The 22,334-nt window shown below is 50.7% G+C and overlaps 1 protein-coding gene across 1 annotated transcript in view; it reads right to left on the bottom strand.

Moving 5' to 3' along the window:
• LRRC75A (leucine rich repeat containing 75A) overlaps nucleotides 1-22,334 on the bottom strand; it is a 106,674-nt gene that overhangs the window by 48,417 nt on the left and 35,923 nt on the right. The window contains exon 3 of the mRNA XM_080374122.1: nucleotides 329-441. Within this exon, the coding sequence (XP_080230248.1) occupies nucleotides 329-441 (113 nt within the window). The remainder of the gene's footprint in view (nucleotides 1-328; nucleotides 442-22,334) is intronic.

The raw sequence follows: 22,334 nt of genomic DNA, 5'->3' as shown, positions 1-22,334 counted from the left end.
TGCGTGGGGAAACAGTGGTGAGACTGGAGACAACTGAGGATTTTGGAGGTTGTGGCGAGCCAGGAAGGTTGTGATGTCCCAGCTGGCTCACAGCCCTGCCTAATGGATTTAAGCACTTTCCTTCACTGCGGTGGATTTGTTCTTCCTGTTGCTACAAGCATGCAACAGGCAGCTCCCACCAGCACCCGCGTTTGCACACCATGGCCAAAAGCATGGTGGAAAAAACCCTCCCCGCTCTCCTGAGCCCGCAGGGAGCCCTGAGGATGCAAGGAGCAGGGAGGGGACGGTCACCCCCTGGGGTGACGGTGGCTTTCAAAAGCCGACTCACCAGGACTGTGGCTTCCTCTTCATGATGCCCTGGCGTCTCCACTGCGAGTGGGGGCTGAGGTGGTAGGTGAGCTGCCGGCAAAGCTTCTCCATGGCCCCAAGAGAGTCCCCCTCCTGCAAAGAAAAGGCAGGGACACCAGGTAAGGTGTCTGTAGCATTGCCATCACATCCACACGATGCTCCAGCCCACAGCAGCTCCCTGCCAGGAGCTGGCAAGCCGTAAGGGATCACGCTAAAAATTGTATAGCAAAGGGGAAAAGAAATCCTGCTGACTGCGAAGCTGCTGCAAGGATGGGGCGTTCCACCAAGGGCCACCCAGTTCTGCCCACCTATGGACATTGTCGCTGGAGAATGACCACAGGGGTGCACAAGTCCCAGTTAAGGATGAGGAGGTCCCTCCTTGGCCGCTGTGCTGGGGTTCAGGGGACCAGTGCTGCAGGGTCGTCTCTTTGCAATTCATGCAGCAGCGGCACTGCTATCGTTTTGACACTACGTAATGGCTTTCAGCATTAAAGTTCTACAGAGATTGATTAAACAAACCAAACTACCCATCCGTTAATGTCAAAACTGCTTTACAGAAGAGCAACCAGTAAGAGGCTTGGTGAGCTGATGGAGATCTCGGGAACAGTGCTTGTCAGAAAATCTCAAAATGTGTATTTGTTAGGGAAAAAAAAACCACCTTCAAGGAACACAGGGATTTTGGTGGAGTCTCCTCAATTCTGGTTACAACTTCCACCCACAAAAAAAGTGGGTTGGAAAACTTTAACTCTGAAAGATTCTAAGAATTTGGTTCTAGAAATTTTGGTTCCTAAAAATAAAACGAAACACAAATACCAGGATCTGGACCATTCAATCGTGTTTCGTTACAAGATCTTTACATAGTAATGCATCTTATGACATCCAGTAATGTATACCGCCCACCCTGCTCTGCCTGCTTGCTCTCTGAATGGTCACAAGCAGAGATTAATTTGACCTAAAGAACAATAATGATTTAAAAAAATCAAGATGCGACCATTTGCAGCGTCCGCCTGGTTTTATGAAGCTGTTACATTATGAAACATCTTAGAGAAGATACCGAAACTTCATAGGAAGCATTAAAACAAGCAACCAGCCCGGGCTCAGCTCGCTGCTGCTCTTCATTCATGCTGACTGCGCAGGGCTTTGCCGTGTGCCGGGACAAGCTGGGCAGGGATGCTGAGGAAGATGCTGCACCTTCTCTACCTGAGCACCCAGTTACTGCTGCCTCCACATCCTCCACTTGAGGCCGAGCGCCCTGGCAGCCCAATTTACGCAATGTATTCTCCTACCTTGCCCCCAAGTCAGCAGAGCGGGACCAGCCCTATAAAGACATTATAAATATTGAATTAAGCAAGGAGCAATGGGGATGTTGACAAATCACCTCTGGGTGTGCAGGGAAACAATTACATCAGGTTTTCTCGGGGTAAAAAGAACAAACCACAAAACCAGGACAGAAAGAACATAACTGCAGATGGCTGGAACAGGAACGTCAGTGTAGGACTTGCGGTCTTTAGCTTCTCTGTTCAACCCGTTCTTTAAGATACGAAGCCTTGACACAAATGGGGGTAGTTTATTCCCAGACACATCCAGATGCCTACGCAGCAACTACCATTAATCAACAGCTGATTTCATTCCTGGGCGATGCTTGCCCAGCTCCGTCTGCGCTAACCAGCAGTGAAGCAACGGCACCAGTGCTCACCGCCTCTGCCAGGCACACAGTGACGGGCGATTTTGGCAGCTCAGGTAGAAACTCCAGATCCACAGATACCAGCAGGGCACAGAGCACAGAAAACACCGTGTCAGCACGAGCTGGGAACAGCGTGAGTCAGGAGCCATTTCACATCTAAGCTCCGCAAGCGTGTGACGGCTATACCTCCTGATTCCCAGGAAATAGGGGTTTAAGAGCATATTTAAACCCATACTTTTCAACACCTCATTTATCACCACGCTTAACTTGAAATAAGGGTTTTAATCCCACAAATTTCAATGGGATGTCAGCCTATCCTAAACCTCAGGCACGCCGCAATCTCCCCTCCTGCTGGCAACCCCGCAGCAAGAAATACCTCGTGTTCCAGGCTTGGGGATGGATGAACCCTAGGAGGCTCAGCCTGTCAAATTAACACAGAAAAAGTAATGAAAGAGGAGGTTTTTATTTCATGTTTTCCACTGGAAGGTCTGGAACTGCAGACATTCTTTAATTAAAGCCTCACAACATTTTGGGAAGGCAACAGCACGCGCTGCTCCCCCTAACCGCTCTCAACTTATTCTCTGCCAGCAACACCTTCCTCGCCATGTAACCAGCATCCCTAACGTGAGAAGAAAACGCCACAAATTTTGACACCTACCCTATTTTTTTTACCTTTGCATAACATCCAACAGCAAGCTGCCCAGTCCCATCAGCTTTCAATCAATCTATTTTTTTCCAGCGGTTACACTTGCAAAGCATTGCAACAGCCCCTGAAATAAGTGTCCGCTCTCAGCGCTGCACGGGGGTTTCCCTCTCCAAGCCCTTATTGCATCACGTGGAAAAATGTTTGTTGAAAAGGAAACAGTGTGCTAAAATGCTGTGGAGTAAGCAGCCACCGTGCCGCAATTCCACGCTGCAAACTGCCCCCAATATAATCTTGAAAGAGACAATTAAAATGGTCTCCAGCATTATCCTGACCGCTAAACTACTGGGGAAGTGAAATGATTCACAAGAGGAATGTGGCCAAAAAAAGGCTGAGAAAGTAAAAGAAACAAGTTTTGGCTGGTACAAATGTGGCAGGACCATCTTCTCTCTCCGGTAAGAGATCTGTTGGCCAAGCAGGGTGCTCCTGCTGGCCCTCGGTGCGTGGCTGCCAGACCTGTGCGCTGGGTCCAGGTGGCTGGTAGAAGCTCAGTCCTGAACTTCACATCAAGCCAATTTCCAAGAAATTCAGCCCCCAAAAAAGCCCCTCAGCAGAACCCCAGCAGATCATCCATCAACACCAATACAGCACACCGAGGCCTCCAAGGAAAGATGCTAGAGCAGCGCAAAACATATTTAACCTGTATCTCTCTGCATCAGCGGCCACAGGCAGCTCATCCTTCACGTGGTCCTCCCCACCACCCTTTTTTCCTCACAAGCAAGCTTGACTCATAAGCCCTGCACGTACTGGGCTACTTCTGTTTCGGGCTTTTAAACACTATTTAGAGAACATACGACTTCTGCACACAGCAACTCATGTGTCTCCTTCTGGTCTCAGTACCATGTGAGGGTATGAACCAAAAAGTATGGTCTTTTCCACACTGGTCTGTAGATGAATGCCCCAGTTTAGCACTGGGATAAACAAACAGCCCAATTCAGAACCTCCATAAGACTTCATAGGACGCTATTCTGGGGTCAAGCTCCTTGCTCTACACATCTCATTCCCATCACTGCGCTTCACCCTGCCCATGAGCAAGACACAAACCTCTCTGCTTCAAGAACCCACTTTTTTTAGGGACCTTCCTAAACCTCTGCAATTCCTCCCCAGAGCTTTGCAGGAGCTCCAGAGCAGCCCCAGGCCTGACCCCCGGCACACCAGACCTGCCCTGCCTTGCATAAAACATGCACAGAAGAAGGGATTTAGCTGATGCATGGTGCCAAAGGCTCATCTGATGGACTACACAGCGGCTCTTTTGCTGTTTTTATGATCCAAGCCTACCAGGAAAGAATTGAAGCTGACGCACACCCTGGTGGGACTGAGCCCAAGAGCTTGTTTGAAAACTGAGTCAGCTCAAGAATCAGCTCAGCTCGTTTGGGTTGACAAAGTTTTAACCTCGCTGCCTGGCAAACGGGGAGAGAAGGGCATGCAGGGCTGCCAGGAGAACCGGAGGTTAGTGCCTTACACCAGCAGGAGCAATGATGCTGAGCACCATCCCTGTGGGCAGCTGTAGGCTTCCTGCCAGCGTGCCAGCGTTACACTGCGATGCCAGCCCTCCCTCTGATGCAGGGTCACCCTGCTCTCCATCCAGCACGCTCCTTGCTGCTCTGTCATCAGCATCCTTGGGCACGACACAAGAGAAGACACAAATGGCATCAGGTGGGCAGATGCTGCTGCCATCCTCCCTGGCTGCTTCCCGTGATTAACCACTTCCCACAGCATCAAAAGCAATGCCTAAAGGTCTTTCTGCCCCACCTACACCAACCTATATCACATCACTTATATAAGGTCAATATAAGGGTGGGGTATTTTGGTGGTCAGAGGGCACATGAGTGGCAAGGCAGACTTACCCCAACCTGCAGAAATTGCAACCCACAGCACCGGGCTGGCAAACACTATGTGCCATTTCCATAGAAGGGACAACAATCAAGCACAAGACACGCACAATGAGAGCAGCCGTTTGCGCTGAGCGTGTTGTCTTACCCCCAGAACCGAGTTGCAGCAGCAGTCACTCCCAAAATAACACACAGGGATGAATCCATCGTAAAGGCATCGCCAGTGCTACCATGGAAGACCTGGTCCCTTCCAGAACCACGCATTCAAGGTGCAGGTGCATGGGAATGCGTATTTGTTACTCTGGTTTCCAAGCTCTGGGAGGAAAAGTGCCGAGCTTCTCAGGGTTGGGGAGATGGGATGGACCACACGGAGTTCGGCTTTCCCAGCTGACGATGCTGCCAGGAAAAAGGCTGTTTCGCAGAGCTGGGATATGCCCTTTCTCTTAGCACTACGCTCACAGACCAGCTGATAAATGCTGGTACGATGCTGCTGCCGAGCCCTCAGCTGAGCTCCCCACGGATCCATTGGCTACGCATCTGGAAACATCTGTAAGTTTGCAAAAGCTCTCAATGCCGCGATCCTGCCCACACCCGTACAGCTCCTACATCAACAGGGAGAGAAACCTGCGTCATGCACGCAGCAAAACAGCTTTGAGCAGCACCTAAACAGGGGGCAAAGCCTCCCCACAAGGAGCGAGCGAGCTGTACGGCACCCTTGTTCCTCTTCATTCCCCTTGGCTGCTCCGCTGGCAAGCTTTCAGGAGAAGACATGCCTCGCAGGGCATGTTCATGCAGCACCCTGCTCCTCAGCAAGACTGACGAGCCACAGAGCCAGCCCAGGTGGGACCAGCATCAGCTCAGAGAAGCAGGTTTTGGGCAACGTCTTGGCTTCTCTTTGCCCATGTCCTCTCCGAGCTGGCACAAACCCAGCACAGTTCCCAGCCATCAGACACAATGCTGAGCGCAGGATGGAAGAGGGATGAGGGGAAAGCTGAGAGCAGAGGCTCTTCCCTGCAAAGGGCCCCTTTCCCCATAATTCTTCCTCTGTCTTCGCCTGCCTCCAGCCCTCTGGAGAAGGAGAGGGCTGCTCACTGCCAGGAGGAGCCCAGAGATTCATGAGATTTTAATCCCTTAACAGATTTCAGCTGGGAGAGGGATTTGTGGCACATGCCCCATCCGCAATATGCAACCAGCCCCATGCCAACAGGATCTCATTCAGCTGGAAAACGATGGGGAGCGGCACGAGCCAAGCCCCACGGTGGAGGGGGTGCCCCAAGCACGTGTTGAGGACCACCAAGCTCCTGACCCTGGCTCCAGCCCCAAAAGGAGAGTTCTGGATGAAGGGATGGAACAACAGTGCTTGAAGTGGAAATCAGTTAAACCCCAGGGATAAAGGAGAGCAGGTAAAGGCCAAGCTCACCCCAATGCGCCCTGCTAAACCTGCCCCGGTTTCTGCAGGGTGACCTGGTTGATCCTCACTAATGGTCCCACCTGTGGTGCTGGAGAGATGCCTTTCAGGCTGTACCAGCCCCCAGCCACAGCTCCCGCCACCGGTGAGGTACCACCCAGCATCTGCACAGCACCGTTAACCCCAAACAAGCCATCCTTGGACGCGTTCCTCAACGCTCCGCCAGCAGAGGGGTGACACCATGGGAAAGCAAACATGGGATGGGCAGGACCGTGTTTTCACCGGGGTTAAATACCCACAGCATCACTGCCTGCCCTCCTTGCATCACTGCACGGCAGCGACTCCTGGGCAATGCAAGGAGGTGAAATTTGCACTCACAAACCGAGTTTTAGGGCTGCTCTCTCAGCCAGAGAGCTCGGAGGAGGAGCAAAGCATATGAAAGCCTCATGATAAAGATGTTACTGCAAATTAATTTGTTTTCATTAACAAATGAATCAACCGCTCCTCCTCCAGCAGCCGAATCCCTGGTGGTGCACAGAGCCCGAGGGAAGGTGGTGGTGGGGGGTTGCATCAGGGCCAAACATCGTGTAAAATAGGCCAACGTTAATGATTAAAGAGCCCTGGTAAAGAATTCCTGCTGCAGCACGGCAGGGGATTGACCCAAATTAGAACAATTAGCCATTGTCTCGGCTCGCAGGAAGCGGAAGCGACAGGTTTTTTCTCATGTTATTTACACAGTCCCACATTTCTGTCACTTGCAATCAATCTCTAGGAAAAAAAAAAAAAAAGTGCTGTCCTGCAAATCTTAGCATGCAAAAGTCCCGTATTGGCCCTCCCAAATAATGATTTTGACTTAATTAAAAATTAATTCCTTTTTTCCCTTTCCTGTTTCTTTCAAAAAACTTTTCAAACTTGTAACATCTCTTTGTGGATGCTGCAGGGTTTGCTGTTGCCGCTCTGATGCACAAAAAGGTCTGTCCATGCCCAAATCATTACAGCCACAGGCCAGGGAAACTGCATTCCTCCTGGGAGCACCGTTTCCCGCGTATGAAATATTTGGTGTGGAGACCCCTCAGCCGAGATGTTTGCTTCCCATACAGTTCAGTGAATGGCGACCCTTAAAGCATGACCTATTTCATAGCCAGAAAAGACAGAGAATGATAGATTTCCTTCCAAATCCTCTTCCTTGTTTTATTTTTCTTGGGTGATTGGCTAGGACAATAGGATAATAGTTTGGACTATTAAGCAAAAGTAAAAAACCAAACAGCTGAGAGGAGGAAAAAAAAAAGTTCACAAGGGCAAACAGAGTTATTACACAGTTGAAGACATGAAATAGTGAGAGATGCTCTAGGAAGCCCTAGGACAGACCATCCTCCATGGCTTTGGCATGCATGAGATCAGTATTATGAATTAGCAAGACGCAAAGGAGAGCAAACCCCTAGTAAACCCACACTGATGTGGGGACAGACACTGGGGTTTGGAAAGGACGACACCAAAATGAAGAGGAAACATTCTTTCAGCACAGTGAAATGGCCCCACGTGCAAAGCCTTCACACGCCAGGAGATGCCTAACGTGCCAAAGCTGATGGGGCACAGGGACCTCCAAACACCTACTCGGAAAGCAGCAGGAGAAGGCACAGGGACACATCTCAGGACATGACTAAGTCAAAGCCGTGCCTGCCATCCACCAGCGTGGAGCAGCCGAACTCCCCCCCCCCCAGCCAGGTCAACACAGCCGCCAGCAAAAAGCTCTGCCCACCCAAAACCTGCAGCCGCTCCTGTGGCTCTGAAACAGCTTTCCCTGGCCGCTGGCACTGGAACGGCATCCTGCTCCCCAGCACCGGGGCCCCGGGGTTTAATAGAAACCGAATTTACGATGCCTTCCCTTTTGATGTAGTCACGCGGAGCTGAAGTCATCTAATGGCTTTCTGGTTTTCTTTTTTCCCTTTCCTTTCTTCTTCTTTTTTTTTTTTTTCCCTCCCCCTTCCTTGCTTTCAAAGCATGGGGGCTAAATTGCAGCCTATTGTTGCAGGCAGACAGCAGACATCTGCGCTGCAGCCAGCCCCAGCCCCAGCAAGCCACCGCCAGGCTTTCCTTTTGAAGCCCTAATGGAGTTTTCTCCAGCAAACTGTCCCCCTTCTGCAAGACCAGGAGCCGAGGAGGTAGAAAAGGCTTTAAACCCACCGTTCCCCTTCTCATCGAAGGCCAAACCATGCCAAGACCCAGCGCTCATCCCACCGCAGGAGGCTGGGGGGTTGCTGCGACCTACAGCCCCATCCAGGTGTGCAGGATCCACGCCAGCCACAAACCCCTCCGGGTGGTGGGTCACCAAGTTCCTTGGGCAAGGCACAAAAATGCACATGGAAAAATCCCCGTTGTGCTGCGGGGAAAGGTTCTCCTAAAAACATCGTTGTAAGGATATTGCAATTCCATCTCTTACCATTTCAGACTCTTCTGGGAAGAGACCCAGCCTGCTGGGGAACGAGTGGTGAGGTGGATGGTGCCCAAAGGCAAGCAGATATGGGCATGGTGGATGTAAGTGATAGACCTTGTCCACACAGAGGAAAATAAAATCCAAGTAATGTGACAATATGGCTTTAAACGGGTCCATTTGACCACCCAATACCCTGCGCAGAAACTATTTCGACAATAAATCAAGGATATTTGAATTCAAATTAGAAGAGAAGTGGAACAAATATAATTCAAGGCCATTTTAAGAAGAACGAGGTTGTTCCCAGCAGGGTTTACTGTGACTGAGCTAATCCACTTGCTCTCTCCTGTGCTTCCCCAGGCACACAGCCATGGGGCCGAACACCGCCCGTGCCCCCCCTGCCCAAGGTTCGGGCCAAGCACCCACTGGCGCCCGAGACACTCCGATGGCTTTTGTAAGGGAAGGATGTGGTCCAGAATCAATTCACGTTAGAAAATGGCCAAGAAAAGACCAGCTGGCCCTGGAAGAGAATGAAGGCCTCTTATATGAGAAGAGGCGTTTGGCTTCTTCCAGGAAAAATGCACGGGTTTGGCATGGGAAATGCGGATCTGGGCTTGGTGACCCCTCTCCCAGCACGGCTCCAGCAGTAAGCTCACTGCAGAGCCCTTCCCAAGCTCTGCTTACATCCCCTCTCCAGCCATCCGCACAGAAGCAGGAGGTTTGAAAAGACAACAAAACCAAACGAGCTCCCGATTTCATCCCTCACTGCCACTGTCCACCAGCAGTTTGCAGGCTGGGTCCTCCGGGTGCAGGACTGCGGTCACGGACCCGGGAAGCCAGCGAGACCCTTGTGGAGCTGTCAAATAACCATGTCCAGCCCGCTCCCTTTCTTGGAGACTCCTTGCCAGGAGAGGAGTGTGTCCACCTTGGATAAATCTCTCGTTCTGTTCTGCGATGGCAGATTTTACAATGACCACTGTGGGTCCACAGTAACTCAGCAGTTACAGACGGTCGAAGCCTAGCGTCAAATAAGGTACTGTATCTTACTTCACCTAATGCAGGGGTAGTTTCGTATAAAACTATCTCAAATATTAGGAAGTGGTTTGTGGGAAATTCTACTGCGAGTATATTAAAAGATACAGAGAAACAGAACCGCACGGGCATAGAAGTTGCACAGAAACAATGCAAACCAACCCAGCGGCTCCAGATGCTGTTTGGATAAGGAATGTTGTTCATACTGGAAACCCTACCCCCTTTCCTTCTGGTTTGCTAGGATATAGGCTTTACCATCAAAAATTCCCTTTTAAAGAAGGGCAGAGGTGAAAGCAGCTGTCTGAAGGAGCATAAATAAAAGGCAAACAAAAAAATGGTGCTTTTTTTTTTTTTTGAGGAGGAGCAGTCTTCTAGCAAACAATAAACTATAGTTTGATAAAAGCTTATCAGAAAGTAAAACTTTCCATCCAGCAGCAACCCTTTTGGACAAAAAGGAGTATTTTGGAGCACTTGCAAGAACTGAGAAAAGGAACCACTTCTCATCAGCATTCCCGATCAGAAAACTCATCCCATTACCTGGCAAAACCCTAAACCCAGTGATCAAACCACCCAGTAAAATTCCAAATCCCCACGCCCAGGCCTGCAGCCATCAGGCCAGCTATGCAGAAACAGGAATGATAGCCCCAGCTGCTACACAACATGCCCCCAAACGGAAAATACTTTTGCATAAGACTAACTGAAGGTTGTGGCCACGATTAGCTGCGAGCCCCGGGCTGAGAGCATGTAGCTTAAGCAGCACTTCTGATCTTCACCACCTTCTTGGAGAAGCTTGACATGCTGGCAGGAGCAATGGCTGAAGGTGTCCCTTAGCAGATGGCAGGTTCTCCGTGCCAGGGCAGACAGCATCAGCTCTGGCAGCAAGCACAGCAAAATTAATGGTCTGTGGAGTCCTGGGTGACAGCAGCGTAAAGCTCAATGAGGGAGAAAGCCGGCAAGTGGTGCAAAGCAGAAGTGGCCTCAACCTGGGGACTTCTGGGCAGGAGATGCCTGCAGGGATAACCAGGCTCGCAAGCTGGGGGTGACTGCCTGACCCAGTGCTCCTCAGTGTGCTGATTGCAGCCGGTCTCCAGAAGGTCCCATTAACACCCTGGTCCGAAAGGAGCAACTGGCTTTGGCCAAATCAACCAAATACTCAGTGACTGAGCGTGGTGCATGCAGTAACTTCATGGTTCGAAGAACCCCAGCTCCTCTGCTTCCAGGCAGACCTATTGATGGTGCAAACCCTCTCCCCACCGTGGCCCAAACCAGAAAGGCACGTGCTCGTCGCATCTTGCCCTCACATGCTGGCTGCAGGGATGGGAGTGGATGCTGACCTCCCTGAGATGGCCAGCAAGGGACTGAGCACCAGCAAGGTCAATTCTTTTGCTCTCACTAAAGGACTTGCTCCTGTTCAACTCTTACAAAAACCTGACACAAAGCCACTGCCAAAACTGGGAAACCTGTGGCTGAGGACATCTGCACTGGGCATCCTGACACAGTACTGAGCCCTCACCTAGGGCAATCACAGGGTACCAAGGACCCCAGCAATTAAACCTGCCTTGAGCTAGCCCAAATTAGGAGCTGGTGAAGCTGCAGCAATAGCAGAACCTTGAAAGAGGAATTCTGCAGAAACAAAGAAAAAAAAAAACGGAACCCAATTTTGCAGCTCAGGTCCTGCTGTAAGCAGCGCTCATCATCCGCTTTGACGAAAGGCCAAAGTGCGATGCATTAGATTCAGTGTTGACACGCCAAAATGAAAAGCAATGTACAACAGGGCTTATCATGAGAGCCAGAGGTACAAGATGAATGGGATCGCAGCGACTCAGGAAGTTATTCAAAAGGATCCTGGAGTAATATTACTCTTGGTCTTCGGAGAAGCAATTAAAGAAGGCAATAAAATTCGAGGTGATAGATGGCCCTGAGGGGAACATGTAAGATAAAGGGAAATTGCAAAAAAGAATATAAAAATCTTTTGTGAGAGCTACTGGAGGGTACCCAGCTTAGCTTCTGCAGGAGAGGATAAATGAGCAGCAGTCAAAACAACATGGGAAATGGCAGGGGATCTGCATGCTGCTCAGCACCCATTAGCTGCGATGCCTGATGTCACCGACTGCACCCTGTCGAGATGCGCACAGCAACCCTGTGACTGTGGAGGAGGCTTTTGAGCATTGCCACTCCAACATGTGCTCCTGACAGATGCAGTGAGATCCTCAGCCAAATAAATTGGACCCACTTCAGTGCTATAAACAAAGTCACTAATGGGAAGGCCATTTAGATGCCAGGTTCATCCCTGGAAGGGTCACCGGACCGTGCTTTTAATGACAAATGCATCTGTATCCTGACAGACACAGGGAGTTATCGTACAACAAAGCAAGCAGCTAGAAATCCAGAAAGAGCCATTCATTACCCTGGAAATATCTCAGCAAACAACCGACTGACAAATTAATCATTATAGCTAATGTAGAACAGCAAAGACAGAAAAACACCCAAGGTGCCGCACTGACTGGACTGCAAATGGGAAGAAGGGTCGGAGGTGCTGACCTCTAACATCTGCTCGAGTCAGTGTATTCTGTGGATGATGGCACTCGCCTTCCTCCTACACACGCAGGCACAGAGGATTGATTTCTGAGCCCTGGGGGGCGCAGAGCCCCTGGGCAGCTCCTCCCCAGGGGGGTTCAGCTGCTCCCCATCACTCACTGCCACTGTCCACCAGCAGTTTGCAGGCAAAGCTGCCCCGTGTTTTGGCAACAAGCGTTGATGTCTCTACTGCAGACCTGATGTCTCTGCCTACCTGTGGGGCTCCAGGCTGCAAGCGCTGCATCTCCGGGGGCTCCTCAACTCTTTTCAGGCTCTCAGACCCTGCTCGTGGGCAATGCATGCAGGATGGGGGTGCACGCTGCAGAGCGACAGGTGGGTGCACAGAGTCTGCACGGTGCCCGTGATACCTCCCACCATCCTGCCCTGAGCAAATGTGGCTCTTCAGCCAGACCCTGCCCTACCCACCCCCTCTACATGAGCCAGCGTTTCTCAGGAGCATCCCATTTGGAACCGCAGGTCGGAACCTGGCATCTGCCTTTGCTGCTAAACGCAGGAACCACCGGCTGTTCCCTGTACCCCTTTCCCCTCAGGGTTAAACCAGAAGTAGATTATTTGGTTATTTATGTCCCAGCTGTAGGACATCATAGAGAGACTTTCCCAGCCCATCAAGCCTCCTATGGAGCCTCTCAGCTGCACCACACCAGATCCCACGGGAAACAACCCCCAGTCCGGCTGTTATTGCTGTCGGAGGAGAGCGGGAGCATCCCCGGGCTGCCACTGCAAATATTTATGTTATTCTGCGGGGGCTCTCAGCCCCTCGCTACAACCCCTGGGAGTCTCGTGACGTACAGGGGAGCCTGGGAAGGGGTGGCAGTGACCCCCCTCAGATCAGACCCCACTGCTCCCTGCTGCAGGTGGGCACAGAAACGGGAATCCCAGGGCAAGGGCATAACCCTCGGAGCAACACTCACCTTCAGCTCATTAACCACTGCGGGGCCCCCGTAGGCACGAAAGAACTGGGAATATTCTGGTTTGGGTTTGGTTTTTTTTAAGAATAGAAGATAACATCACCGTAAGGAAGCAGCAGCTAACAGCAGTGGCTGCGCTCCAGCCAAGCTCTCCTAGCAACAGCTCCGGGATGCAGCAAGGCTGGAGGGAGGGGGGTCACTTCATCAAGCGCTCCAAGCAGATGCGAAACTACAAACACAGACACCGGAGCTGTACTGGGGATTTCCTGGAAAACGGGTGGAAAGGAGAAAAGGGAAGGTGACAGAGAAATTGGGAGGATTAGCAAATCACCTAACGATTGCAAAAATTCTTTTGAAGATGGGAAGGGTGGGATAAAGCTCTTACCCAAATCCCCAAATACCCCAAACCGTGAGATAATCGCTGGCTGGACTTTGACCAGAAATCATAGTCCCTGCCATCTCTGAAGAGTAATTACTGAAAATCCCGCTGGCAACTTCCCTATCTGAGAGACCTCAGCTCTTTGCATTTCTTTATTACTTTTTGTTGAACAGAGAGAGCGCAGCTGCATCCCCCCCGGAAGGAGCAATCACCTGGTGATGCTCAGGGGAAGGATACAATGTACATGTGGGGTGAACCAGAGAGAGGAGCTCCTCTCGTCTCAGCAGCATCCCCAGGGGTCCTGACCCACCCCAAATCTGCAGTGCTGCTCACTGATACATCTCCTCTATCTGGCTGGGTGAAAGCTTTTCCTAGAGCCGGCACAGCCAAACCGAGGGGCCGCTGCAGCTGGGGGCTGCAAAGGCAACAGCTTGGAGATCAGTCGCAAAGGGCAAAACTTCTCCTCGCTCCAAGAAATAGCCTGAAGCATACGTCAAGACAGCTGTGATGCTGCAGATGGGCTAAATGGAAGTAACTCTTCAAAATTCCAGGATGAGCGCTGGAATGTGAGTGCTTCCGAGCCCAGAGGTGTTGAGGTTCAGCCCTGATGAGTGCAGTGCTGTGCACAGCCCTCCGCAAGGCCAGGCATCGCTTTCCCCTACGGTGAAATGCGGATAATGCTCTTTCCCTTCCTCATACAGGGCTCGAGGAACCAGCAAGGGAAGAGCACAGAGAGCTGCTCTGCACTAAATGTTTTATCCTCAAGTGCTTTCAGCTCACCCTGAAGCATCACAGGTACTCAGCACCTCTGCCACCCCCCCGCAAAGGCTGACTGCAGTACCCAGCAAGGGAGCTGAACTTTGGGGTACATGCAAAACAGTGGATTTTTCTTCAAATCCACAGCACGGGGCAAAGGCAGGATTTGGGGCAGGTGATTGCACGTACCTGCGTCATGCAGTGCCACTGAGCCCTTGCTAGTTAAGCTCCACATGCTCCTCGGTGGGGCTCACTTCTACGCCCTTCCAAAGGCTCTGGAGGTGTCACCATCTCCACCCCCTCCCCCAGATGCTGGGGAACAGCTCCTGCTTTGCAGGAGAGCAGCAGCCTCACCGGGGATGCAACAGGGCTAGCCAAAATGTGCCCTGGGCACTGGCAGCCCTCAGTGGCCAGGGATGAACACCAGGTGTACCCACAGCTCGCAGCCCCACAACAGCTCAGATTGGGTCGTAAGATCTGCTAGAGCTTCTTTCACCCATCCTGACCAACGGTGAGCGGGACTTTTCTGCCTGAACCAAGTCAGATGTGGCCACAATCTGTGGCTGGGCAATTCCTCAGCCATCAGCAGTGGTCTATCAACAGAGAGAACTCCCTTCCTTATTAAAACCCTCAAACTCTCCCTATAAAACCATTAATTTCTGCAAATTCACATTGCCAGCAGACCATCTGCTCGCTTAGTATCCACACACCTGTGAGTTAGGCTGGAAACAGATATTAAAATACCCATCCAAGTGCCCAAGTCACCCAGGTTTCCCCCCCAGCCCTACCGCAGGAGAGGTCCCCACCATCACTGCTTGAGGTAAATAAATACCGTTCCCACCAGGAGGCAGGGAATCGATACACTTCCTTCCTTTGTGGTAAATTATGTTCTGATTAAAAGCTAATGATCTGAACTCAAATGTCAATTGCCATCAGAAAACATCAATAAAGTACGTTGTTACTGTTTAATGAGGTACCTGTTTCTTCATCCTCCATTTCCCTCGGGGACACTTCTTTGGCGTTCCTGGAGAGGCTGCGGGTGAAGCGTGTGGGCAGCGCTGGATGCTCAGCTCGGGAACCTGCCCTCACACCAGTGTTTCTGTGCAGTGACACACAACTCTTGGCTGCCAGAGCTGTGCCAGAAGGGTCCTTGGAAAAGATTCAAAGTTAACCAGGCCAACTACAGCCTCACCCACAGGCTCTGCTTTACCCCCACGGGATGCTCAGCCAGGTTGCCTGCATCCACGTGGCACCAGCAGCATCCTGGCACAGGCAACCACTTTGGCCAGGAGCAAGATGGACACGACACCAAGCGTGGACAGTGGTAAAAAGCCACGCACACCAGCAGGGCTCATGAGGACTGCAAACACTTGCTTGAATTATTAAGCAGTATATTCTATTGCTCACAAAACTCTCCACAAGCTTGCCAGCCCTAGTGAAAGAAGCTCAGCAAACGCTTTCTTCTGTTATTCATCCTTTTTGCTGCTCTGGTGACATTTTTCGGAGGGGAGCGATGCACTGAGAGACCAGAGACTCCGTTCTGATGCTCTCCACATTCACACGCTCTCAGTCTCCATCACATCGACCGGGCTGAGCCGCAAACCCTTCCTGTGTACCAACAGACTTTTTGAGATTTCAGAGCACTTCCATCCAGAGACCAGATCCTGCTGCCTCTGACAACCCTCTGGGAAAACTGGTACCAGTCTGCAGGCAGAGGCGCAGAGCACACAGCTGGCAGCTATTTCTTACACTGACTTGAGGGTCTACTGCAGAAGCAGGTCAGATTGAGCTTCACCACGGGAGCTGGTGAAGTATGAGGTGAGGAAAGCATATTTTCCAAAAGACAACCTGAAACCACCAAGCACCTGATGTAAAAATGTATTTTCTCTTGTTATGGCAAGGCAGAGCTGCTGAGCCCCAGGTGCTGCCACAAGAAAAATACTAAACCGTTCTCCAAGAGGCTTCACTGACACCAGGAGGGAGCCTTGCTCGTCATGACCAACAGCAGAGTGTCTTTTACGGCTCTTCTGGTTGCCCACCATGAAGGGGAGGCCACCAGGAAGGCAGGTGAGAGGAGCCTCTTCTCTCTCCAGCCATGGAGCACCAACTGGAGAGTCAAGAGCAGAGGTGGTGGGGGTCTAGGTCATCTCCTATGTGCTTTTTTCTCTAGAGGAGAATAAACTGGGAAGAGAAACAAGGAGCTGGGCAAGAAACAACTGACCCACTGCTAGGAATGGGTAGATTCTTCCCTAACGCAGCCACAGACCTTTACCTTCTCCTTTTGGCATTAAAATACTTGAGCTGACCTGCCCCCTTCTCCCTTCCCTTCTGCCTGGGATCCAGCTCTGAAGCTTACTTTGGCTACTTGGCAACTGCCACCTTTTGAGAAAAGACAGGGCTACCATGAAATATTTTTTCCTGTTACTGGTTCTTTTTTAAATCTTCTGCTTCAGCTCCGACCTGCGCGATGATGCCCATCGCTGACAAGCGGTGTCACCCAAGATGCTCTCAAATGCTGGGCAGAAGAGGGGAAGCTTCGCACATCGCTCGCCGGTTCGTGTGGCACCTGACAGTTTGGAGGCATTGCAAAAGCCAAGCCAACAAAATCCACCCTGCAGCATTATAGAGGGTTTGCAGATGGTTACACGGCAGTGGGGAAAGGTTATCTGATTATTATGGGAACTGAGCAAGGGACCTGGCAATTCTGCCAGCCGGCAACAAGATTTTGGGTTTCAGCAACCCAAAAGAGATAAAAAGATAAAACTTTGATAAAAGTCACCCTGGCCACACAAGACTTTCTTTTTCCTTTTCTTTTTTGAAAAGTCTCAGTCAGCTTTTCCAATAACCATTTGTGTTTATACAGCCTCTTTCATCCCAAATCGTGCTGCAGCATTTCACAAACTCTGTTCATTGACCTCCCCATGGTACCAGTTAGGTAGCTGGGAAGGTGAAAAAGACTTTTTTGTGTCCACCCCTCACTGCAGCCAGAGCTGCACATGCTGCCATGCCTTCGCCCAACCCATAAAACCTCCATACTTTTTAATCCAAGGGAATTTTTTTATGTCACTGATAACAGGGTACGCTGGGTGGGCTTCCCCCGGCTGCTCCCCTGTGCCTGCCTCTGCCGCGCTGAACAGGCTCAGCTCCCAAGCAGAACGTCCCTCAGAGATACAAGCGATATAAAACTGGCCATAATACGGCCAAAATTGGCTATATTTTTCATAAATTAGCCCACACGTCCAAGGAAGATACTGGCTAGCCAGAAAGGGTGGTTACCCTGTCACACACTGCCTCAGAGAAGGGAAAACAAAGCAGCTGAGGGGTTAAGGGCTGATAAACACCCCCCACATGCCCCTCACAAAAAATTAGATGTTTTGCACAAACAGAGGCCAGTTCATCCTACAGTCATGGCACCGGTGCTGCGGGGGAACGCAGACGTAGCATCTTTCATAAGGTGCTATGTTTGACATATAGTTAATTCACCTGACATTTTAATGTTTTTTTTTTTTAAAGGACAGGAGCACTCTTCCCTGGGTTCCCACACCATGAAGCGTGCTTAAATAAAGGGTTGCATCCTGCCACTTCCCCGCTGGTGCTGGCGAGTGGGATTTTTCTGAGAAGAACAACCAACACTGGCACAACAGCCTCGCAGATCCAAGCGTGATTAATTGCTCCATCTCCCCACGTGCAAACGGGCTGAGTGCCGGGGAGCAAATTCATCAGGCAGGGAGGGACAAGGACAGCAGGATCTTCCTTGCATCACACAGTGTTTGGACGAGGAAGCAGAGGCAGGGCTCATCCCATCTCCGCAGTCCCATTTCACACACAAAACCAATAATTTGCCAGTAGTGGTACCATCACAGCCCATCTAGACCTCGCTGTTATTCTTTTTTTAGCCTTAATATCTGAAAAAAACCCTGCAAAGAGTAATTTCCCCATTTCCAAGGCACTCAGCTTTAGCTCACAGAGAGGCTTTGGAGAACATCTCTCTTTTTGCAACGAAAAGATGAGCAGAGGGCACGACACATTAAGTTAGGAAAGAACCAGCGTTGTCATTAACGGGGTCTGAGCTTCACAGCCTGCTTCATACCGCAGGATATTTTAATGTTTTGCAGATGTCTTAAATACCCATAAAGAGTGATCTACACACTTGGAGCAAGACCAGAAAAAAAAAAAAAAAACAAACCAAAAAAACCCCCAAAAACCCCCACAAAAAAACAACCCCAAAAGAAAGAGCCATTAATACAGAACACAGAACATGGAATTGACTTAGTTGATCCCCCATCACTCCCTTTGCTTTTCTATCAGGTATTTGGGGTTTTAGAAGGTTTCCATTCATAAATCAGCTTCCTTTTATGATGTTTCTTACAGCAAAGAACAAAAAAAGACTCGGTGCTCTCACAGAACTTTGCATCTGGCATCCGAGAGCTTTGCAAGATGTGCGAGATGCGTTCTCCTTGCACGTCTAATAGCAAAAGGAAAGGTAAGAAACTCATCGAGGCTGGCAAGCTTGCCCGACAGACCATGCCTGAGTGTCCCTCAATGTGTCATCACTTCATACCTATAATTTCAGCTCGTACTGCTGTAAAAACGAGTGTGATGTCAGAAACTTGGAATGATAATTTGAATTCACGATCAAATAATAACACGCATGGTGGAGGAGCTGGATTATGTGCTTGGTTTGGGGATAAAGGCACCGAGCTGGTGGTCACGGTACCCTGGTTATATTAATCCTGTATAAACTGAGTTTATTAATACAGTTTTAGCCACGTGTCACAGCACACAGGACAGTAAATGAGAGGGGAAAAAATACCCATTTTAGCTTCAACACAGCTCCACCAGAAATAACACATTTTAAAAATGCAGGGGACAAAAAAAAAAAAAAAAAAATCCGACATCATCTGTAAGTTAAATTCATATACCATGGGGCTGAAGAAGGGTTAGAAACAGATTTCATCCAGGTCACAGTAACCACTTTTTCTTTCTATGCTTTCTTCTTTTCGTGGGTGACAATTCACGTAATCAAACCCATACCGCAAACCTGATCAATTTAGAGCTCATGTGGTAAAAGACATCTGAGCCCAGGATGCAGCTAGGCGTATATTTCTCAAATGACACAGAAGCGAACAAGAAAATAGATCTTCACTCTACCCAGGGCTACAAAGGCAAAATCCATTTTGCTTCCAGTCCCAGCACGTCACCTCTCCAGCTATGCCAGTTGTTTAGTGGAGTTTTTAAATGCCCTCCCTAACACACGGCTTGAAACACTATGGATGTTGGTGGGCAAGCAGAGGGTCACGTTACCTGGCGTACACAGCTTCCACGCCGAGATGCTTGCCCATACCTAGCACCCTACGTGCAAACAGGATTGCACCTTGCATCTCAACTTGATGGAGCTGCAGGCACTGCCAGCAGAACAGACAGACAAAGCTGGACTTTGGGATGGGGTTTGGCTCAGATGTTCTTGCCTGGCCACCGACCGGCAGAAAAGCCTCCCTCCACAAAAGGCAGCAGCATGGGGATCAGTAAAACCAAAATCTCACTTTGTAGCTCACTCTGGGCAGCCTTCAGGAGCTGGAGGAGCCTCCACGATACATCCCCAGGACAGCAAGAGCTGGTGTAATCGAACACCCCAAGGTCACAAGGGAAAAAAAGCAGCCTTTGCCCAAGGCTTCGTTTTCTCCTCTGCCCCAGCTCCACTCAGCGTTTATCCCCCGTGCAACAAGCCCTCAGAGCAGAGGAAAGCCTGACTCACCCCCTATCAGTCATCAGTCAGCCATACGTGTGGCTTGGGTCTATGGAAAAAGGAACCGGTTTAATTTTCCAATAGTTTATGGCCAGATATTCCTGCTGGCAAAAAAGAGCTGTGAATTTTTTATGGGGGCCCTTTGCTCCTTACGTGTTTGTGTTTTCAGCTCCTTTGCCTGGAACGGCTCCCGCTGGAAACCTGAGCGGCTGCAGGAAAGGCACAGGGCATTGGGGCAGCCCCGTCCCATGCCACGCGGCTTCACTAAAGTGTTTTTTTTTCCCCTTTCCCCATTCACGGGGCAACCCTGGACAGCCAGACGTAGCACTGGGGACCACCAGCACCAACTGCCCCCTTCGCCCGGCACCCCCCTTTGGAAAGGGGTGGCTGCGGGCTGTGCCGGGAGCCCAGCCACTACCCGAGGAACCAGCCTGGCACCTTTCCACGGGGCTGGGGTTGGCGAGAGGCTGGATGATAAAACCGCCCCAAGGTCATGGTCATGGGGACAGAACCACTTGTGCAAATGTCCGTTCCTATGCAAACACCCGCTTGAACTGGCGTTAGAACACTTGTCGCACAAGACGAGTTTCCTGAAGAGCAAACCTGCCTCTTCTAAGGCATAATAAAGCCCAAAGGTTTACCCTAGCTGGGCAAGGGGGTAAATACCGAGTGCAACACCTAAGGCCACCACCCAGCACAACATTCACGTGAAACGGCGGCATTTATCCACCCTGGAAGCCTCCCCACCAGGCAGCAATACGGCGAGCCACAGCCCAAGCTGGGGGGTTGCTCTCGCACGGCTCCACCGGCGTTTCTGGAGACACCCACGTCCCAGCCCCTCGAGGAAGGGGTGCTCGCGACACCCAGGTTCAGCTGAACCGCATTATACATTTGTAAGTAGGGATGGGACCAAATCCAACCCCTGACGTCCAAGTGATCTGGAAAAGAGTTTTCACTTGGTTCCTTTGGCAAAAGTCACCCGAACACGAGCGCCTCGGGGAAGGCTGGGATCTCAGCGGGATCCAGAGAGACACGATCCAGCCTTTGCACAACATACCCTGATGTCCACACGACAGCTCACCCAACTGATTCCTGCACTCAGGCTCATACAAAGCACTGAAGGCTCCTCCAGCACCAGTTACATTTTTTTCCTTGCTGCTGGTTTGAATTTACTCACTGGAATAAGCATCCACCGAACTGTGCTGAGCCACAGCCACGTTGGAGAGCCCAGGCCAACTTTTTCCTGGCTATACAGACCAGGACATGTTTACCCAGAGCTTGGAAAAATGATTCAATTTTTATTTTAGCTCAGAGGAGAGACCAAGGGGTCACCTGTAAGCTAAGGGCGGTATAAATAGAGGCTGAGTGAAAAAAGCAACGTACGGAAAGTCAGGGAGGAGAAAAGCAAGATGCTACAACCATGAGCAGACTGATGGAGCAGGTTAACAGGGACCAGGGTCCAGGTCAGCCCCATCTGTCCCACCTCTGTATGGATGTGGACAAGTTCACAGCTGCCTCAACCTACATATTCATGTATGTTCATGCCACGGGATGCAACAGCACACCTTCAGCTGGCAAAGCAACAGCCAAAACTTCTGCAACACTCCTGGTCCTGAGCTTTCTCTTGCTCTTGTACGCCGCTGCCAAGTCTCTGTCAAAGAAATCGCGGGGAGGGAGAGTTCTGTGGGGAAAGAGGAGTGGATGCTGGAAAACAACCCAGGTGACTAAGGCACGCAGGTTTTTGGGGACGTAAAGAAAATCGGTGTCTCAGAAAACCACCACCAAACACTGGGATGAAATTAATTTTCACCCAGCATCCTGAGCTGCCAGCTAAGAGGGTTTAAAGCACAGCCAGTGGCACCCAAAGCCCAAGCAAGGCTACGTCATGGACCAGCAGCTGCAGCACAGTCTCGCTACTGCTGGATCTGCTGCCTGTCGCCTGCACAATCCCTGCTTTCCTCTCCAAGGCAACACCCATCAATCTCTCAGGGATGCTCCAAGGCTTAGCACCTGCCCGTGAGCCCCTGCGGATCCTTGTGGAGCGCCTCGCTGCACGGCAGAACAGGGTGGTATTTTCTTTGCTGCATTAATACACCGGTCGCTGCTCTCGTGCAAACACTTGCCACCTGCCAGCACTTGCAGCAGCCACGTGTATGGGACCACTGGCCTGGAGAAGCCGTCCCTTGCTCCAGCGGCAAAGCCACAGCACAGTGAGGTGCAAACAAGCTGTGCCAAGGAGGGGGAAAGGACCAAGTGCATCCAAATAACAGCATCGCACAAAGAAGAGTCTCCGTGCTGCATGGGCTGGATTGATCCACGTTTGCTACTGCGTGTTTTACCACCACCGTGTGCTAGAAGCCCATGATTCAGTATGAGGAGTTTACATCTCTATGCTCCCACTGGCACTAATTTTTTTACAGTATTTAGTGCCAAAAGCAACAGGCAGGGAGACAGGCGAAAGCAGGTAGTCGGCAGCAGAGCAGTTCACCGCTGCATGAGTGGCCTGGGG

The sequence above is a fragment of the Falco punctatus genome (assembly GCF_963210335.1).
Source record: "Falco punctatus genome assembly, chromosome: 1".
Taxonomy (NCBI): domain Eukaryota; kingdom Metazoa; phylum Chordata; class Aves; order Falconiformes; family Falconidae; genus Falco; species Falco punctatus.
This window is presented reverse-complemented; position numbering and strand designations above follow the sequence as displayed.